Genomic DNA, 18,881 nt, shown 5'->3' with positions numbered 1-18,881 from the left:
TTTATCAGAACCATAACTAGGTACATGAGAATGAACCAATTATCTAAAAATGATTAATTTTTTAAAGTTAAAATATTATTTTTGTCTCTATATTTGTCTTAAAGTTTTTTTTATCTAAATTTAAAAATAAAATTTCTTTGATATCTAAATTATTGAAAACGTTTACACTTTCTTTCTTAAAAAAAAAAAAAAAACACTTTTCAACCGTTTTGACCTATCAAAAACTTTCCAAGAATTTCTTTTAAAGCTTTATAATATAAATTGGCATAATGATTATCTCATGTATCCAAAATGTGCATCATAGTTCGTCAAAAAAAAAAAAAAAAAAAAGTGCATCATATGTCTTAGAGTGCATGGTGTCCGCATCTATATGGGTTCCACATTCCATATTAGAAGGATACAGATACCCGTTCAATTTGGACTTCGGCTCATTCCGTAAAGAAGGCTTATACAGTATTTATTTTCATTTAAGAAATGACGTTAGCATCCAAGTCGTTGTAGTATAGTGGTGAGTATTCCCGCCTGTCACGCGGGTGACCCGGGTTCGATCCCCGGCAACGGCGAATTTTTATTTTCTTTGGTCATTTTTCCTTTTACTGCTCGAGCCTGCAGTGCTTTCCACAACTCCACATACCATTTCTCATTACGCTCCCACAACTCCGTATGAATTCTCAACTTTTTCTTTGTGCTTTGCATAGTCTCATCGATATTTTGGAGATGCCCACCACGTGTTTGCTGAAATGCCCAACTGGTGATTTAAGATTAATAAAGCTTTATTTTTATCCTTCTATCTTCATTCTATTCGAATTAAAGCTTTATTTTTTAAATACCAGTCAACTTTGTAATTATTGTAGTTGTAGGTTGCTTATACTATTGAGACTAGAATACATATTATGCTCGTGTTTATTCAAATCACAGTGATGAACTTCCTCTAAGAAAAAAAAACGTCACAGTGATGAACCCAACAATATTCAAAGTATTGCATGCGTGCCAGTGTGTCATACAACAACCTTATCATTGATAAGGTCAAGAACCCCAATTTCTTTGTTTTGTTATCCAAATAATTGACACAATATCATCTATAATTACATTTCTTGCTTCAGGATGTCACGATTCCTGAACCTAGTACATTTTTGCATTATGTAAAGACTTGCAGCTAATTATGTTGTTATTTATAGCAAAGATGGAGATTTGCTTTTAGTATTACTTGCCAGCTTATGCAGTAAGTTAACTTCCTCCATCTCTGAAGTTACAGAAATGAAGAAACTTCCAAAAATTTTAGAATACATATCTGCTTACATTGTGTGCTGCTCATAGTGTATTATTATTATTATTATTACTTTTTTTTTTTTTGTAATTGCAAATCAATTTATACATTTAAAAATTTGCATTCTATTACAGTTGATACATTTTTCCCCCCTTGGTGCTAAGGGGACTGGAGTGTTTGTCATAGACTTCACAATAGAATTTGTGAAAGTGAAAGGCAGATCTGTATCTTGATATAAAAAATGAAAGTGAAAGGCAGATATAAAACCTTATCCTGATAAATAAGAAACTTGGCTTAAAAAAGAAGTAACTAGTTTGAGAAGTAACAAAATGAGACATTAAAGAAACATATCAACAAAATACATTACTCAACATCAGAGAAATCACTACAATAATCATTAAACCGTGCTGGTTTTTAGATCACTCTTTTTGATCTGTTGTCCAATGGAACTTGAGAAATTAATCTTATTCTTTTTCTTGTTTTTGTTCTTGTTCTCAAAACCACAGGCCAAAAGTGTTCAAACCAAGTATAAGTATTGGAGTGAATTTCTTTCACATGATTATTATTCAACGCGGCACAGTCCAACCACGCTAAAGAAGGTATAAAAGGAATGTACTCGTGCATTCCATCCTTAGAATCTAGAAAATCTCCTATCTTGTTCCACTTATACAAACTCACATTATATGAATAAATTTCTTTCACTACCCCTCGGCTCTGCAAAACAATCCACTCCCCATCAAAAAAGATGGGACAGAAGCCATTGAACACGCTCGTTAGTGGCCAAGGACTGATTTTGATTCTAACACACCCCCATTCACCTTTTTCATAATCAAGGAGTACAAAGACGACGATCTGTGTCCTTAAAATACGTACTATATTAATTGAACCCCTTGTAACTCCAAACCACATGTCATCTTTGAACTTGTCAAGAAAACGGGGCTTGCCTATGATTTTTGGCTTGTTTTCCTTTAAATCAAACACAACAATATCACCGGATTTCCTTATCCAATGCAAAGATTTGTTGAAGTAAACTGCTTGACCATGTTTGACAAACTCACTTGATTCACACTCTAGTATTGCATCTACTCTTTCCCACCATGCAATTTCTTTAGATGAGAATATCGTAAATCCATATTGTTCTCTACCACCTAGGACATTCTTCTTCCTATAAACAAGAACCAACTGGCAATGATTATTGGAAATCAAAGCACTAGAATGATCATAAGCCAACCCAATATTTTGCTTAACACTTGGCAACCATTCTGTTGGTTTCAGAATATAATGGTATTTCTTTATTGTTGGGTTATAAAGACTAAAGAGATTGGTTTGAATTATATTGAGTAAAAGAATACCATCACAAGAATCAACAATTTGATGTTTAGAAATAGGCCTGATAGAACTGTTAAGGGAGTGGTGTTGAGGATGAAGAGAAAGGTACCTTATGTTTTGTGGACTATGAAACGAAAAGTGAAAGAAACCATGGACAGATTCGAGGCCAAGAGCATGATCATGTGTTGGCAACAACTTAGGATCAGAGATGATGGAATTGATGATTTGATTAAAACGTTGACTAACACACTTCAACCTGAACAAATATTTGATTGGCAAACCTGAAAATATTTCAAGGAGGATATCGTCACATAGTGTAGCCATCACCATAGTTCTTGATTTGTTGAAAATCCTTGTCAAAACCAAACAAACTTTATTTATTAGGATCAAATTCTTGAACCCACGGTGTGGTTTGGATTGGTCACGAGTTAAAGAGCTGGGGTTTTGGGGGAAAATGAGAAAGGGGGGTTTGTGTTTGGTTTGGGAAGGATAAAATAATAAGAATTAGGGTTTTTCGATTTCTAAGCTAGAATGATATTTTTTAAATATTAATATTTTTATATACGTATAAAATATTAGAATGATATGCAATTTGATTCCCATATGTAAGGTCTATGAGGGATCTTATAAAAGATGGCGTAATAAAGCATCAATATATATATATATATATATATATATATATTTTTTTTTTTTTTGTGAAATCGCATCCATACTAATTTGATTCCTATTTTTAAAAAAATACTAATTTGATTGATCTAATGGACTATGGTTTTGGGTAAGTAGCCATACTTAGATTGGGTTTGGGTCACCCAGATTTATTTTTTTTAATCTAACCTTAAATATATATGTGGGTAAAGTTTCATTTTGGAGATTGGTAGACTGTGTTAAAATTCCTTATTTTGTAACAATTGTACGCGTTGTAACCATTGTTTACTAACGCCCTTTTCTTTTTTTTCTTGTTTTGGTCAAGAGCGCCCTTTTCTCGTATCTGAACAAACATGAATACCTTTTATATAATAATAATAATAATAGAGAAAATCGAAGATTATCAAAAATAGTAATTTTTAGCAAATTTAGTATTGTCGTCTGTTGATCTGTTAAAGATAAACCAGTTCAACCAATGGCAAACTCCAAATTATATCTGAAAGAAACGGGCAATCTCCAACCCCAACTGCCACTCTTGTCTCTCCGTACATTCCGGTTTCAATACCGTTACAACAAACCAAAAATTAAAAAGAAACCAAACCGCCCGTCACAGAATGCCTTGTCTAACTGAATCTTGAAATCTCGCAAACATTTTACGATGAATGTGTCATTGTTGGAATGCATGCATAGGTAGATTTTCTGTTGTTGTTGTTGTTGTTGTTGTTGTTCTTTCGATCATCGTTCATAGTTAAGGAGCTTGTTTGGGAGTTATAAAATGGCCGGAGGTGGAGAAGGCGGAGGTGCCAAAGAGCTTGATCAGACGCCCACGTGGGCTGTTGCCGCAGTTTGTGCCGTCCTCATTGTGATTTCTATACTATTGGAAGAAGCTATTCATAAGCTTGGACTGGTAAGGTTTATGTATTCTCAAATCTTTTTTCTTGTGATCTCATTGGGGTCAAAAGGATTCACGAGTGAATGTCTTTTTTTTTGGGGGGTACTTTCATTTTTTTGATAGAAACGATGGGAGTTGAATTTGAATTTATGGCGTAATTTTTTTTTTTTTTTTTTTTTTTTTTTTTTTTTTTTTTTTTTTATCATCATACCAAGAAACCTTTTGGTTTTGGTTCTTATAATGAAAGAAATGCTTCTTCTTCTTCTGTTTTTTAGTTTCGTGCAATAATATGAAATACGAATGTTGTGTGATTTAAGTTTTGGATTTGTTTTTTGGTTATTGGATGGTCTTGATTTGGAAAAATAATTCTTGGACATGGTTGAAGCACTTAGGGAAATTTTGAGTCTGGACGAACTTAGAAGAATTGGAATGGTCTATCATTATATTATATGACTTGCTTGCTTGCTTTCTTGTGATTTCCCTAAAATTGAAACCCAATAACATGCCACCATGTTCAATCGTTTGTTTTTCCTCCCCAGTAAGTAACATCTTAGAGAACTTGATATGTTGCTCTTCTTTCAGTGGTTTCAAAAAAGGAAAAAGGACGCTTTGGTTGAAGCTCTTGAGAAAATTAAAGGCGGTAAAAGCACCAACCCTGTTTCTTAGTGTTTTTTTATTTATATGTATTTCCATTAGTTTTTGGTCTGCCCAATTGACTACCAATATTTCTGTTGCAGAGCTTATGGTTTTAGGATTCATTTCTTTAATTTTGACATCCGGGCAAACCTACATTGCTAGAATTAGTACAATTGACTAACAATATTTCTGTCCATGTTTTCATATTGACCAAGCTTTCTCTTCCTGGTTAATTTTTGCAGAGCTTATGGTTTTAGGATTCATTTCTTTAATTTTGACATTCGGGCAAACCTACATTGCTAGAATATGTATTCCCGTAGATATTTCAGAGACCATGTTACCTTGTCCCTTTAGAGGAGGAAGTAATGAACCCGAGGGGGGACATCGCAGGCTTCTATGGCATGAGCATAGATATCTAGCTGCTGAAAGCAAAGGTCCAGCTTGCAAGGCGGTAAGTTTATCTTACTGAGAAGGTAACTTTAAGTCTCAAATAAAAAGGAAGTGTTCCTTCACACAATTGGGCAACTTATTCATTCTAGGAAACTGTCGTTCTTAACTGATTCCTTGAACCCTGCCAAAAATAAAAGCAAGAAAAAGGATCACCAAGTCAGTGGACCTGAATGTGGTATTAAAAAGAAACAGATTCCTTATTCTTTGTTATGGACTTCACCAAAATCTTGTTTATTTTTAACCTCAGTTAAAGTGTGTAGGGTTAGTACTCCATCAGTCCATAGGTTCATTGCCTTGTTGTAATGGAGCTCTATGAATTGGCATTATTAATTCATTATCTGTTTAATAATGGTAGAGATAAATTCAATGAAGATCGGGGGTTTATCTAGTTGTTCAATGAGAGAAAATGAGGATAATTTTGGCTCTAGATCTAATGATTTTGGATGGATTGCATTTATTAGATACAACCATCATATTATAAACAAGTTAAAATGGAATTTCACCTAGTAATACAATATGGTTAACATGCTTTACAGAGCAGGAACTTGGCTATCATGAAATAAATGTGCATAATAACAGAAAAGGTGTATCTATCTATCTACGCTAAAAAGTGAGATTGAGGAAGAGAAATGATAGGAAAATATAATAGCAGATCTCAACGCAGTTGGGGAAAACTGTCTGGTCCTAAAAGGTGATATAATAGGAAAAGTTTCATGTGATGCTTCCCTTCAGTCATTTTTATTGAAATAATCAAAACCAGCTTGCAGATGTGAGAAGTGTACGTGTTAAAGGTGAGAGTATGTTGAATTTGAAAAGATCTAGGATCTTATGCTCTCAGTTTCATGGCTTTCTCCATGCCAATATGTGGAGCACGACTTCTGTTGACCATGATAGTTGGCATAGAATGAACATATATCTGTGGTGTGCAGGAAGGCCGTGTTAACTAATTAGATAAAAATAACATCCTACATCTGAATTTTAATGTTTTTCCATCAAAATCTTAGCTTCTCACTGTAACTTTCAAAAAGGATATGTATTTACATACAACATGACACAATCTTTTTATCTCCTTTTACATTCTAAAATTAATCATACACTGTCAGGCAGATTACAACAACTGTCAGCTTTATCTTTTCAATCCAATGACTGATGCCATTGTTTCAAGTACAATTTATTAAATGTCCACATTCTTTCCTTTTCCTGGTCATAACAACTAATGCCATTCTTACTTTATCATATATCTGTAGGGTTATGTGCCGCTTATATCTGTCAATGGTTTGCATCAGTTACACATCTTCATATTCTTTTTAGCTGTCTTCCACGTGATATACAGTGCCATAACGATGACGCTTGGAAGATTAAAGGTGGGTACACATTCAGGTTTGTCTATAATTATTAATTGTAGTTCCTAAGTCATCATATAATGAGTACCTGGAAGCATGTGGCACAAGGGTGTTTGGATCAAGGAAGAAAGTATTCTCTGGGAAGAAACTTATAGAATTTGCTCTTCCAGTTCATCATGGGGATGGTGTCACACTTTTGAAGAGCTATCTCTGCTGATATTCATTATATATAGGTGGTATCAACATACACTAGATGTTTAATTATGATTCTCTTTTTTTTTTTGGCAGATACGGGGGTGGAAGGTTTGGGAAAAGGAAATTATTCATGAAAATGAAACCTTGAATGGTATATTAGTGAAAGATGATAATTATTTACTGCTTGTTGCTACTAGATTACATTGTCAGCATGGAAAATTTCGTTCGTGCTGAATTGGTTGTGTGCCTATTATTCAGATCCTCAAAGATTCAGGCTTACTCATGAGACATCCTTTGTAAGAGACCACACTAGTTTCTGGACTAAAACAGCAATCTCCTTCTACTTTGTAAGAAATATGTCTCTGACTCTGCTTTCAATTACTTTGAATATGGAAATGGTGCCAATTGTACACTAGTGTACTTTTATAAGTATGTTCTGCACTTGTGCTTTAAATTTCTGTGTAAAATTAAGTGTGTATATTATTAAAAAAAAATTCTTTTTGTACCATTGAGCCAAATGAGAAGTTAAACCTCAAAAAGAAAAAAGAAAGAAATTGAATCAAGCATCTTTGAAATTTTCCTAACTGATTTAGTTTTTCTGGCCTTGCTTTAGAACCTGTATGTCTTGATGCAAAGCTTGAATGTTCCAATCTTTCAGGTCTGCTTCTGGCGACAGTTCTTCAGATCTGTTCGTAGGGCTGACTATTTGACCATGCGACATGGATTTGTTACTGTGAGTTTCTTCAGTGCAACACAAGTTTTAGGATCATCTTTATATGGTAGTTGTTGATAAATTGAATATTTCTTTTTTATAGGTTCATTTAGCACCCGGAAGTAAGTTTGACTTTCAAAAATATATCAAGAAGTCATTAGAAGATGACTTCAAGGTAGTTGTGGGAATCAGGTAAACAGCCAATATTTTTTAATTTTCTGTTCTTAGTTACCAATTCACCTTCCTGACGTTGAGATCATGTGAGTAATCCTTTCCATATGTCCCCATTTCCTTTATTATTTTTCTAAATTTGATCTTCATGCTGCTTGCAGTCCACTATTATGGGCTTCAGTGGTTTTCTTTCTGCTTATTAATGTCAGTGGTTAGTCTTTCTTCTTCTATTTCTTTTTTTAATTTAGGCAATGGAGTTGGTAGTTAGTAGTTTCTTTAATAATATTAAGTGATATTCATATTTCGTGCTCAAAATTAACAAAGGTATAATTGATTGTTTCCTTTTCAGGATGGCAGGCTATGTTTTGTTTGTCCATACTTCCTCTACTTGTAAGAAACTCATTACAGAAATTATCTGAATATGTGGTTTTTAATTCAAGAGCTAATTATTGGGTGGTTTAAAGGTGATATTAGCTGTTGGGACCAAGCTTCAAGGAATAATATCAAAAATGGCTCTTGAAATCAAAGAAAGGCAATCCGTAGTCCAAGGAATACCTCTTGTGCAAGTCTCTGACAGCCATTTTTGGTTTGGTTGGCCTCAATTAGTTCTTTATCTCATCCATTTCGTCTTATTCCAGGTATTACTAAGTTACCTCCTGTTCTTTTACATGAAATAACCTATGTGGTAGAGTTGCATGGCCTGGTAGAAGATATCTGCTTGTTTTGCTTAATGTCTTAGGAAAAAAGACAAAAGCTTTTGTCTTGAGAACCAGTGCAGATGTTAAATGTGTGTGTATATATATATTTATATTGGAGAGAAAATAAGCGTCCTTCTTCTTCATTTTTCCATGTCAAGACTTAAGAAGATTTTCTAACTAGCTGACTGTTACTTGTCCAGAATGCATTTGAGATAACATACTTCTTTTGGATATGGGTAATAAACCACTCTCCATTCCCTTTCTAACTATTTTATATTCACTGCTGGAATTCTAAATGGATAGTCTTGGTGCAGTATGAGTTCGGCTTGAGATCTTGTTTTCATGAGGATTTTGGTCTTATAATTTTAAGAGTTCTCCTCGGGTGAGTCTTGGTTCTTTTATATGTGTGAAGCATCTCAAAGGAAGAATTATCATCTAATACAACTATTATATTAGACCAATATAAGAGATCCTAAAGACATTGTAATGGTTCTTAGATGTCATTCTTCCTAGAAGGTGCTTCATGAACATCCTAATTCATATTATTGACATTGGACCAAATTACTTAATTGAACGTCCAATCTGACAGGGTAGGAGTTCAATTTATGTGCAGCTACATTACACTTCCACTGTATGCCCTTGTTACTCAGGTATGCTCATTTTGCTATTCAAACTTAACTTACATTAAATACATGTTGAAATCTATAAGTAGCCACTTACAGACTGAAGATTTTGAGTTTGAAAAAGTAATAACTATGGTCTGGTTTTTGGTAATAATTGATGACTGAGACAATCACCCTGTACATAGCTTTCACCTAATATATATGCTGGCAACAAGTGACCAATCTTCTAGACACATTTTTTTCAAAATTGTATTCTTACTTTTTTGTTTTTTTCAATTTTAGATGGGATCAACCATGAAGAGGTCAATATTTGATGAACAAACTTCCAAGGCCCTAAAGCAGTGGCATCAAAAGGCTGTAAAGAAGAAGACTGATGGGAGGGCATCATCTCCACCGCGGACTTTGGGTGGAAGCCCCGGTGACTCACCTGTGCAATCCCCACCTCGAGCATGTCCTCATGGCCAATTGTGTGCTGTGGTACCAGATAAATCTTCTCCTGAAATGACAGCAAACATCATGGCCAGTGTGGATCTTCCAAGGGAACAAAAATCCACTAAGAATGATGGCTACCACGACTTACTAAGTGAACCGTGATTATAGCCAAAGTGATCGCCATGTGATAGGAAAAATGTTGATGTTGCGGCTTGCTTCAGTGCCACCATTGGCAGTGGCAGAGTCATTGTTTTCTCCATTAAGTTGCATTTTCGTTCACACTGATTAAACAGTAAGCAAATTTTCTGCAACTCTCAAGGCTAAGAAGCATCTTTGTGTGATTGATTTAACATAGCTCAACTATGAAACCAGAAGTCGAGAACTCCTATGTAATGTTCTTCACAGTTTTATTATTCCTATTAGGCTATTACATGCTTTGTAATGTGCGCTTGAATCGCATATTCATCAACCTTCTATTACTTGTACACTATAGCCTTTGTTGCGTGTAAAAACTAAAAACTACATACCATGTTTGATGGGTGATAAAGTATATTCTCCAATTTACATACTTGGTTGCCATGTCATTTATACTCTGTTGGAATGGCTGTGTATGATTTTGCTAACATTATTAAGTTGCACGGCTTGGCTTTTTCATTAGACTATATAAGTAGGAACCTGTGGCGTTTCATAATTGGTTAGCTAAAAAGACAGTTCAAAAGGCTCCGTACTGAGCAAATGCAAATGCATGCCAACACAATGAAAGATCAAGCTGATGATTACACGTTCTACTATCATTTTGTGTCATGTATATGTGATTGCAGGTAGAGACAAAATGCATAGGGTATGGTGCAATTGAGAGGGAGATGGACACTAACACTCTCACTAATAGGGATGGCAATTTTTCCCTGCCCCGCTTAACCTGCCCCTCCCCACTTCACCCTGCATGGGTTTTCTCTGCCCTGCAAAGGTGGTGGGGCGGAGATGAGGCAAGATTTTAGCCCCGCACCACGGGGCGGGGCGGGGATAGGTTTAGACTTTTTAGACTCACCCCGCCCCGCCCCGCCCTGCCCCGCATTGCTAAGGGTTATAATTGTAAATTTTTCATACCCTAAAACCCTACTATTTAAACAAACATATCACTATTAGCTTAGTTTATTCTACCCAATAAGGTTCTTTGCCTTTATTTTGTTGTGTTATACTATGAGAATCTTTTTTTTTTTTTTTAATTTATGATTGTCTTGTTAAATACTTGGATATATTATTCAATTTTTTCTAAAAATTGATTTGATTTGATAGGATAAATTTAGTTGTACTTTCAAGTATATTTTTATTAATGAAATAGGTTTCATTAAAAAATTTGTACTAGTTGTAGGGCAAATTAACAAAAAGTAGAGTTTTACAGGATGGGGTGGGGCTTCGCAGGACCCCAAAGGGCGGGGATAGGGTGAGAAAGTTTTCTCTGTCATGCGAGGCGGGACGGGGATGGGGCAAGACAAAACCATGCGGGATGGGGACGAAGACCCCATCCTTCGGCCCCCGCCCCGCCCCGCTCCATTGCCATCCCTACTCACTAGTGGGGGAAGGGTGACTTGAACCTAAGACGCTCTGCAAGTGAAGTCTTGTTGGCCCGAGACCCTGACCACTACGTCACCACTCACCTGCCACGTTGGCTAATATATATAATTTGCACACTTTTACATGTCTCTTCTCTACCTCTTTTCCATACCATTGATTTTGCAATGAGTCTAGAGCCAAAAAAAATTTCACAAAATATTTTACAAATGACAAGATTACAAGTTGTTAATGGTATAAGATAAAGTAGTGTCAATAGTGGACTCAGATGACAACTAATAAAATTTGTTAACTCGACTATTGTAAAAATTGTTTTTTTACAAACGAGACATAATATTAGAAGATGTACACAAGTAACTGCTTGCTCACTCCCAAGTGCAAGAGATTGTAGCAATATAATTTTTGAAGTACCGAGGTCGAACAACAAGGAGTAGGATAAATTCACAAACAATATAATTAAACAACAATTTTGGTGAAGAAGAAAAGTATTTTTGCTTGGTAATTGTTAACAAGAATAATAATAAAAGCTAATTTAAATTAATAATGTAAATACCAAGGCAGGAAAAATATATATTTCATAGTTGATTGTTCTTAAACAATTAAAAACTTATTATTCGGTTGAACTGAGACAATTCAAGAACACATAATAACCTAGATTAATAATGCGGTTAGAATAGTTTTCAGAAAAACTCATTCACTTTAAAACCTGATTTCTATTTGAAACTATTAGAAATTCATCTAAACAATAAGAAAGACATGATTGAACTTATTGAAAGCATGGAAGAACTAATATATCAAAAGAAATCTAATTGAACAATCAAATATGTTATTGTCTAAAATCTTAAAAAAAATCACATTGAATATTCATACTGTATAGAAGAAACATAAATCCCTAGCCTTAGCAAAGAGTTTAGGCTGCCATTAGAGAAAAGAAAATACAATTTTTTTTCTCTGCCAAATTCATTCTCTCCAACCTCCCCCAAACCCTAACGTCAAAGTGTCCAAAGAAAATAAAATTTTTACTATTTTAATCTTCGTCCAGATTTACAGCAGTAATTTGTGAGTTAATTTCAGCCTTCAAAAATTGTGAATTTCGAAAAATTCAAAATTGGAAAGTTGTAGATATTTAAGTCACGGTTCTAACCATCTGGCCTCGTGTCAATTGGATTTTTGAGGAGAGAGTTATGCCCAAAATACTGATCAGTGCTCAAATCTGATTTTTCCTTTTCAAATTCTGCCTCTTTGATTTCTTTCCCTATTTGAAGCTTTCAAACATGGTAGACGACCCAAGCACTCCAACTGCACCTCCTTAGACATTTAAGCATGGTCCTTTAGCTCCTCTTTCATTCTAGTTTGGCCTCCATTCTCTCACAAACTTCTGTAAACTCATCTTTTTCACATGATTTCCTGAAAGTAGAAAATTACACGCAATGAATGGCATCTTATTCATGAAATTATGTAAAGATAAATAATAAAGACTAATGCAAATCATAGCTTAATTATACAAATTAAGCATAGTAATAAGGAGATAATACCCACATAAATATATAACAAGTATACATTTTAAGGCGTTATCAATAACACATTTAAAAGTTGAGAGAAGAGCAATGCTAGAGATCTAAAAAATTTCATAATCTATTTTACGTGACTAACAAATTGTAATTAGTATAACATCTTTTTCATGTAAGCATATTATTGACATTATTTTTATTACAAGGACTAGTTGTAAAAATAATTGTGGGAATTTTTGTAAAATCAACTCCTCAAGTGGTCTTAGAGGGTGACTCTCAAGTTCTTATGATAGCTTTGGTCAATGACAGTACATTTTTGTCCTTTGATGGTTTGCTTATTGATGATGTAAGTTTTAGCATTAAATTTTCTACTCAATTACATTACTCTCATGTAAAGAGAGAAGGTAATAAGGTTACTCATAACTTAGCTCAACATGCCTTATGTATTTCGGATTTTGTTGTGGGGATAAAGGACGTTCCACCACCTTTTCTTTCTGTTGTCCTAGTTGATAATGCTGGTTTTTTTTTTTTTTAATTAAATGAATTATGTTTCCCTATATATATAAATAAATAAATAAATATTAAAAAAAATTAAAAAAAAAACTCCTACAAGTCGCTCATATATTGGGAATTTTTTTTTTTTTTGCATTTAGCATTATTTTTTAAATATTTTAATTAGTTGTCAAATTTGTAAAACTATTTAACAAATTAGCATGTCGAGACTCTAAAACTTGAGTTCAATATAGAACTCAAGTCTCTAAGACTCGGGTTGCAAGGGATGGTAAGTTGATGACAAAATATCCACCTGGAACTCAGGTCTTTAAGACTCGAGTTCCTACATAATTCACAAATGCTTAGGTTCCTCTTTTTTCTTCTTCTTTGGCGTTTTCCATCACATGCCTTCTCCATCTCTAGATCTTCTTCTTCTTTGGCGTTCTACATCACTTGCATTCTCCTCTCCAGATCTTCTTCTTCTCAGGTCATCTTCTTCTTCTTCTTTTGATCCGAATCTTATCTTTTCCTCTTTTTCTTGTCCTTTTCTCCTTCTCCTTTTATGGAACTCGAGTCTCTCCAACTCGAGTTCCACGTGGCTGAATTGTTCCACGCCAGCAGTGGAACTAGAGTTTGAAACTAGAAATGCTAGTTTATAACATTGTTTCAAGATCGTGCTTACTTATTATATTGTTTCCCACAATTATGTTAGCCTGCAAAGTACCCCCGTATATTGGTACATAAGGTTTAAGGAGGGATATAAAAGTAATTCCGCCGAGAAATGGATAGGAAGATATATATTGTAGACCAGTGCCATTGGGCGGTTAAAACCTTAACTATGTGTATTTCAACGGCCATGGCTTCAGTTAGGAGCTTAGACAAATGGACCGTTAATCATCGTCAACAACTTCAAATCTGTGCAAAATCAAGTACAAACCAATCACAGCGTGCAAACCAACTTGTTCTTCCAATACCCATTTCGAGAAGGTCCGCTATTCTGATTTATTCACTGCCTTTGAGTTTCAGCCTCATTTCATACTCACCACCATCAGAGGCCAGAGAGAGACGCAACAGGAAGACCATCCCTCTTGAGGACTACCTCACTAGTCGTTAGTTACACACTTCTTTCTCTCTTTCAAAATCTGAATTCTCGTATTGTTATGTTCGTGTGTACATGCATGTGGGTCCTAAACTCTTCAAGTGTTTGCTTGCTTTAATTTCTTGTATGGTTTTATGGTCATCCAAATGTTTGGTGACATAGACTTATGTGATCAATCACATTTGATGGGTAATGGTGCAAGGTAAATTTTTGTGGGATTTTCACTTTGTCATAATTTGCTTATTTTACTTTCTCAATGTTTCATAACTTTCATTCATTTAAAGGGTTCCTTAATTTTTTTAAAATTTTAAACAAGGGGAAGGGATTTTTTTTGTGCAACATAATAATGAGTTTCTTCAGCCATGTAACTTGAATTACTCTTCTTTGATGGGCTTTTGGATAAAAATGCCCCAAAAAAACACTAGTGTGAAATACAAGAGGACAGTGTTAAATGTTGGGACAGGAATGAGTACTTATATGGTGCAACGTGCAAGTGGATGATCCTAATGGAGTTTTAGTGACCATTGAGCGTAAGAGTTTAAATTTTAAAACTTGGGTGAGAATTTGAGTTACAATGTGAGGTTTACTGTATTTGGAGGAACAATAGTTTCAACTTTCAACCAATTTCTCTTTCGAGTCTTTAATTTGGATATCTGAATTTTACACTATTAGAAGTCCCACACAATATCTTTGCAACAATTTTGAATTTAGTACAAGTTGTTAAGCTGGGAGTATTTGAAGAAGAAAGCAGAAGTGCTTAGGTGAATGTGGAACTCACGAAAAGCTTATATCAGAGTGAGAATATCCTTGATGACAACTAAGATTGTTTGACAGCTTGTGTCGTGAGACCTATCTCTTTGTGTTTGTGGTTTTTTCTTTTTAAATATAAATAAAGCAAACGTTTTTTTCCCTCTCATGCCTGATATATTAATTCGGTGACTCAAGTGTTGCTACGAATATGCTTCAATGTGGAGAGGTTGTATATATTGTAGGCTATCTGCTCCCAGCATATACTGATTGGAACACATTAATTTTAATGAAACAAGTACCAGAGCTGCAAAAACTATGGGAAAGAGCAGTTATGAGCATTCTTAGTTATTATTTAAACTTATTTTGCTTTTCTGTTACCTTTGAAAGCAGCTGAGGGATTAAAATACTATGATGTTGTTGAGGGAAAGGGTCCTATAGCTGAAAAAGGATCAACAGTTCAGGTTTGATTGTGCTGTAAGTTGAAGAAATTCTGTTTTCATATATGTGATATATAATAACCTTTTCATTGGCTTATACTTCACAGGTGCACTTTGACTGCATGTATCGTGGGATTACAGCTGTGTCAAGTCGAGAATCTAAACTCTTGGCTGGAAATCGTAGTATTGCCCAGGTTCTCACCTTTGACTTTGTGTGTGTGTGTGTGGTCAGTGAGAGAGAGGGCACAGCTTCTTTTAATCAAAACCAATAGCTAGAAGTGCTAATTCACAGTTCCTTGTGCTTTGATTAGCCATATGAATTCAAAGTTGGAGCTCCTCCAGGCAAAGAAAGGAAGCGTGACCTTGCAGACAACCCAAATGGTCTGTTTTCTGCACAGGCTGCACCTAAACCCCCAGCAGCTATGTACTCAATAACTGAAGGGATGAAAGTAGGGGGAAAGGTGATAGCATCCTCCCTTTTTGGTCAATATATGCTTTTTGAAGGCAGCAAGTTCTCTTTTAGTTTCTCATCTTCTCTATTATTCTAAACTTATGACCCTTTACTTTCCTTCTTCAAAATGATTTCTTATTGCAGCGAACTGTGATTATTCCTCCAGAGGCTGGGTATGGCCAAAAGGGAATGAATGAAATCCCAGTAAGCCCTCTATTCTTAATTTCTGTACATTTACTATTGCTTACAAAGTTACACATATACTCTAGCTAGCATATTACAATTTTTTTTTTTTTTATGGTGTTTACTTTTACTTCTTTTCTTTTGGTACTGTTGTGATAGCTTATTTATCTTCTATAACGTGAAGATCATATGGTAGAAGAAAGTAGCAGATGTCATGACCCTCATTTTAACCATCACAAAAAACTATGTTCCTGAACCTCATATATTATATAAAACGTTTTGTCCTACACACTGTTTGTACACATGGGTCAGCACAATTGTTTCATTTTGTACAACGTACTTTCACCATGGATCACATATGGTTTTTAATTAACCTATACATCGCATGTGCATACAACTAGCTATCATTACAGATTTGTCCTCATTTTGTATATAGAGATAGGAGGTTTAGCAACAGAACAAAAGATCTGCCTTTGCAGAGAAAAGAAAGAAAATCAAATTGCCTTTATCATTGGCAGGTAATAACACTTGAAGCTTAATGCTTGCTCACCAGCCACCTTAAAGAAGTACAGTCATGTACAACTACCACTTCTTAATCTAAACAATTATAGACAAACACTCCATTTAAAAGGTAATAAGGTGCTTGTGGGATCATAACTTCCTTCCCCACTTATTCTAGAACTTGGACAAGTCATGAACCTCTATAATTTTCACCTAGCAATCATATTGCCAAGTCTTGAGTCTTTCCAATGTCACATACATTTTTATTCTTGTGTAATACATGCATTCTTATTTTTACATTTTATACCTGGGAAAAAATTTGGGATTATGACTTATGCTCCCTAAAATTATTATAAACTTTTGCAGCCTGGAGCTACATTTGAACTAAATGTTGAGCTTTTGCAAGTTGTACCACCTCAAAGAAAGTGAGCTTGTTTTGTGTTATGAGAAGTTCGTGGTAATTGAATTCCTCACCGTCACCTTTTTTTTTTTTTTCTTTTTTATGGTTTTGATTGCAGCAACCACCTTTTTGTTGGAAACAGAAATAGTTTTGGCTAATGATTCTTTTGTATGAAGAAGCTTAGTTTTACCAAGGGCCTAGCTTATTAGGTATCTACATTTTCTGTGTAAAATTGGGATAACTATTTTAATTGTCCATAGCTGTAATAGCATAAGGTAGTGATTGAGGCTACATATTAATACTATTAACATTAGTCAGTAATTGCCACTGTCATTTCTGGAGACTTCAAGAATTACAAGTGAAAGTTATCTCAAGATTGAACTACCTTCTTCTATATTCAGCTGTGCAGATGAGCCTACAAGTCTTCTTTTGCATTCCAGATAGATGGATTGGAAATCCTTTTCTTTTTTATCATATGATATAAATAACCTTCAACTTCATAAATCCTGTACTTGTAAGTTTGACTTGGAACTCTGAACCCCAAACTCCTCAATTATCAAAGAAGTATCAATAAGGTACTAGGCCATTGGTAGGTAGACCAGGATTTATTGCTGTTAATTATAAGATCATCCTTCTATCCGTAGAAGTGGGTTTATGGCTTACCTCAGAAAGAGGATGCACCGCTTAGACCTAGCAAGTTTGCCTTTAGAATGCACTACAACACTAGGTCCTATTGGGCAAAACAAGCACTATCTTCATAGAAGGATGATCCTTTATCCCGTTTGGAAAATAGTATTCACTCGTGGTTTTTCCTGTATGAAGCCTGATTCCTCCAAAGCAATGTGGAACAGACAAGCATCTTATGACCAATAAGTATGTTCACATTTTATGCATCTCAAAATAACTGTCTTCCCCAACAATAATTGTCCTCCAGCACCCGGTTTCTTATATTTTTAGTTTCAAATATAAATTTCTGTTATGTAGTTTATGGTTCTAACTTCTAAGTGAGCCAACCTATAACGTTTGTTAAGCCAGGGTGTCTGAGGGGCTGAATAGAACCAATACCTACATAAAATAATAGAGCCTCATGATATCAAAGCCAGAGCAAGGACATGGGGATGGGGGCTGCTGCCGCTCAAAAAAACTGCACAATGCATTGTTTGTCAGCAACTCAGCATCCCAACATTATCACTTTCTATGTCATATGCAGTGCAATAGTTGTATTGCTATAAACAAAATCGACATGACAGTTTGGCAAGAAAAGGGAGATAGTAACCGAATAATGCAGACAACCTAACGATTTAAAAATGTTAGGTTGATAGATGTGTTGATAAATTCTAGTGTCAACACATGTCAAAATTAGTTGTATCATTTGATCTATTTTACAGTTGATTCTAGTTCAAAAGTTACTAAAAAAAATGACAAGATTATAATCTGCACAAAGACAATGAAGCGAAACTAGTTTTATTGGAAAGTATATATATGCAACTTTAAATTTTACCAAATTTAGATTTAAAATGAATAAGATATAATTATTGGACAAAGTTTAATTACAAAATTAGTTGTAGCTTAAACTACTAAATAAAATAAATATTACTACATATTTTGAAAATCTAACCGTTAAATTGTGTGTTCATTATGTTCTTAATACACATATCAAATTTTGTGTCAACTGGATATTATTTACTATATGATCTATAAGTTTATATTTTATGCATAACTTAAAACAATTTTTTGATGACATAGTTATTGATCTTTAATTTTCTAGAAATTTTGCAAGCATAGAAGATATAAGATGAAGGTGTAATCTAATGGTGAATTTGTATTATTGGATAAGGTTGTAACTTAAGGTTACAACAAATTTTGTAACTAAAATTTGTCCATAATCATTTCAAGTTGGCATTACATTTAGGTTTGGCTTACCTCCATTACTTTTTTTAACTGGATATCTCATTTTATTTTAAATAATAATAGCAAGTGATAATGAGTTTTAATCTCCACATTTTACTTAATTAATGGGTGATATGGCAGTTTTTCATTAAAACAAAAAGAGATTTTAGTTTAAAAAGTATTGGAGGTAAGTCAAACCCTA

General features: G+C 34.4%; 3 protein-coding genes and 1 non-coding gene across 5 annotated transcripts; 3 read left to right on the top strand and 1 right to left on the bottom strand.

Annotated features, from left to right (window-relative positions):
• Positions 1 to 491: 491 nt before the first annotated feature.
• Positions 492 to 563, top strand: TRNAD-GUC (transfer RNA aspartic acid (anticodon GUC)). The gene has a single exon. It is a non-coding gene; the product is annotated as a tRNA-Asp (tRNA).
• A 967-nt stretch (positions 564 to 1,530) lies between these two features.
• LOC126712618 (F-box protein At5g07610-like) lies at positions 1,531 to 3,197 on the bottom strand. Its single transcript, XM_050412022.1, has one exon. The coding sequence runs from the start codon at positions 2,924 to 2,926 to the stop codon at positions 1,682 to 1,684; it is 1,245 nt and encodes a 414-aa protein (XP_050267979.1). The 5' UTR covers positions 2,927 to 3,197; the 3' UTR covers positions 1,531 to 1,681.
• Positions 3,198 to 3,305: 108 nt separating this feature from the next.
• LOC126712617 (MLO-like protein 9) lies at positions 3,306 to 9,959 on the top strand. Its single transcript, XM_050412021.1, has 15 exons — positions 3,306 to 4,148; positions 4,716 to 4,773; positions 5,012 to 5,220; positions 6,467 to 6,583; positions 6,851 to 6,908; positions 7,016 to 7,104; positions 7,416 to 7,490; positions 7,573 to 7,661; positions 7,802 to 7,851; positions 7,990 to 8,030; positions 8,105 to 8,278; positions 8,539 to 8,574; positions 8,653 to 8,720; positions 8,928 to 8,988; positions 9,244 to 9,959. The coding sequence occupies exons 1-15, from the start codon at positions 4,017 to 4,019 to the stop codon at positions 9,553 to 9,555; spliced, it is 1,569 nt and encodes a 522-aa protein (XP_050267978.1). The 5' UTR covers positions 3,306 to 4,016; the 3' UTR covers positions 9,556 to 9,959.
• Positions 9,960 to 13,783: 3,824 nt separating this feature from the next.
• LOC126712616 (peptidyl-prolyl cis-trans isomerase FKBP18, chloroplastic) lies at positions 13,784 to 17,163 on the top strand. 2 transcript variants are annotated; one of them, XM_050412019.1, is made up of 6 exons: positions 13,784 to 14,077; positions 15,205 to 15,278; positions 15,362 to 15,448; positions 15,566 to 15,715; positions 15,850 to 15,909; positions 16,756 to 17,163. In XM_050412019.1, exons 1-6 carry the CDS (start codon positions 13,807 to 13,809, stop codon positions 16,816 to 16,818), a joined length of 705 nt encoding a protein of 234 aa, XP_050267976.1. In that variant the 5' UTR covers positions 13,784 to 13,806; the 3' UTR covers positions 16,819 to 17,163. The 2 variants fall into 2 exon arrangements, with proteins under 2 accessions (XP_050267976.1, XP_050267977.1); XM_050412020.1 differs by having other exon boundaries at positions 13,787 to 14,077; positions 15,208 to 15,278.
• Positions 17,164 to 18,881: the final 1,718 nt, after the last annotated feature.

Source organism: Quercus robur, chromosome 2 (genome assembly GCF_932294415.1).
Source record: "Quercus robur chromosome 2, dhQueRobu3.1, whole genome shotgun sequence".
NCBI classification, from domain to species: Eukaryota; Viridiplantae; Streptophyta; class Magnoliopsida; order Fagales; family Fagaceae; genus Quercus; species Quercus robur.
The sequence above is the reverse complement of the archived record's forward strand: the minus strand, read 5'-3'. Positions and strand labels throughout refer to the sequence as shown.

Bases quoted from the DNA above. Each gene is read 5' to 3' on its own strand.
- LOC126712618 (XM_050412022.1), bottom strand. From the start codon at position 2,926: ATGGTGATGGCTACACTATGTGACGATATCCTCCTTGAAATATTTTCA.
- LOC126712617 (XM_050412021.1), top strand. From the start codon at position 4,017: ATGGCCGGAGGTGGAGAAGGCGGAGGTGCCAAAGAGCTTGATCAGACG. The intron at 6,909-7,015 runs GTATATTAGTGA...CCTATTATTCAG, and splicing joins TGAAAATGAAACCTTGAATG to ATCCTCAAAGATTCAGGCTT. The intron at 8,279-8,538 runs GTATTACTAAGT...TTACTTGTCCAG, and splicing joins TCCATTTCGTCTTATTCCAG to AATGCATTTGAGATAACATA.
- LOC126712616 (XM_050412019.1), top strand. From the start codon at position 13,807: ATGTGTATTTCAACGGCCATGGCTTCAGTTAGGAGCTTAGACAAATGG. The intron at 15,449-15,565 runs GTTCTCACCTTT...TGCTTTGATTAG, and splicing joins GAAATCGTAGTATTGCCCAG to CCATATGAATTCAAAGTTGG. The intron at 15,716-15,849 runs GTGATAGCATCC...TTCTTATTGCAG, and splicing joins GGATGAAAGTAGGGGGAAAG to CGAACTGTGATTATTCCTCC.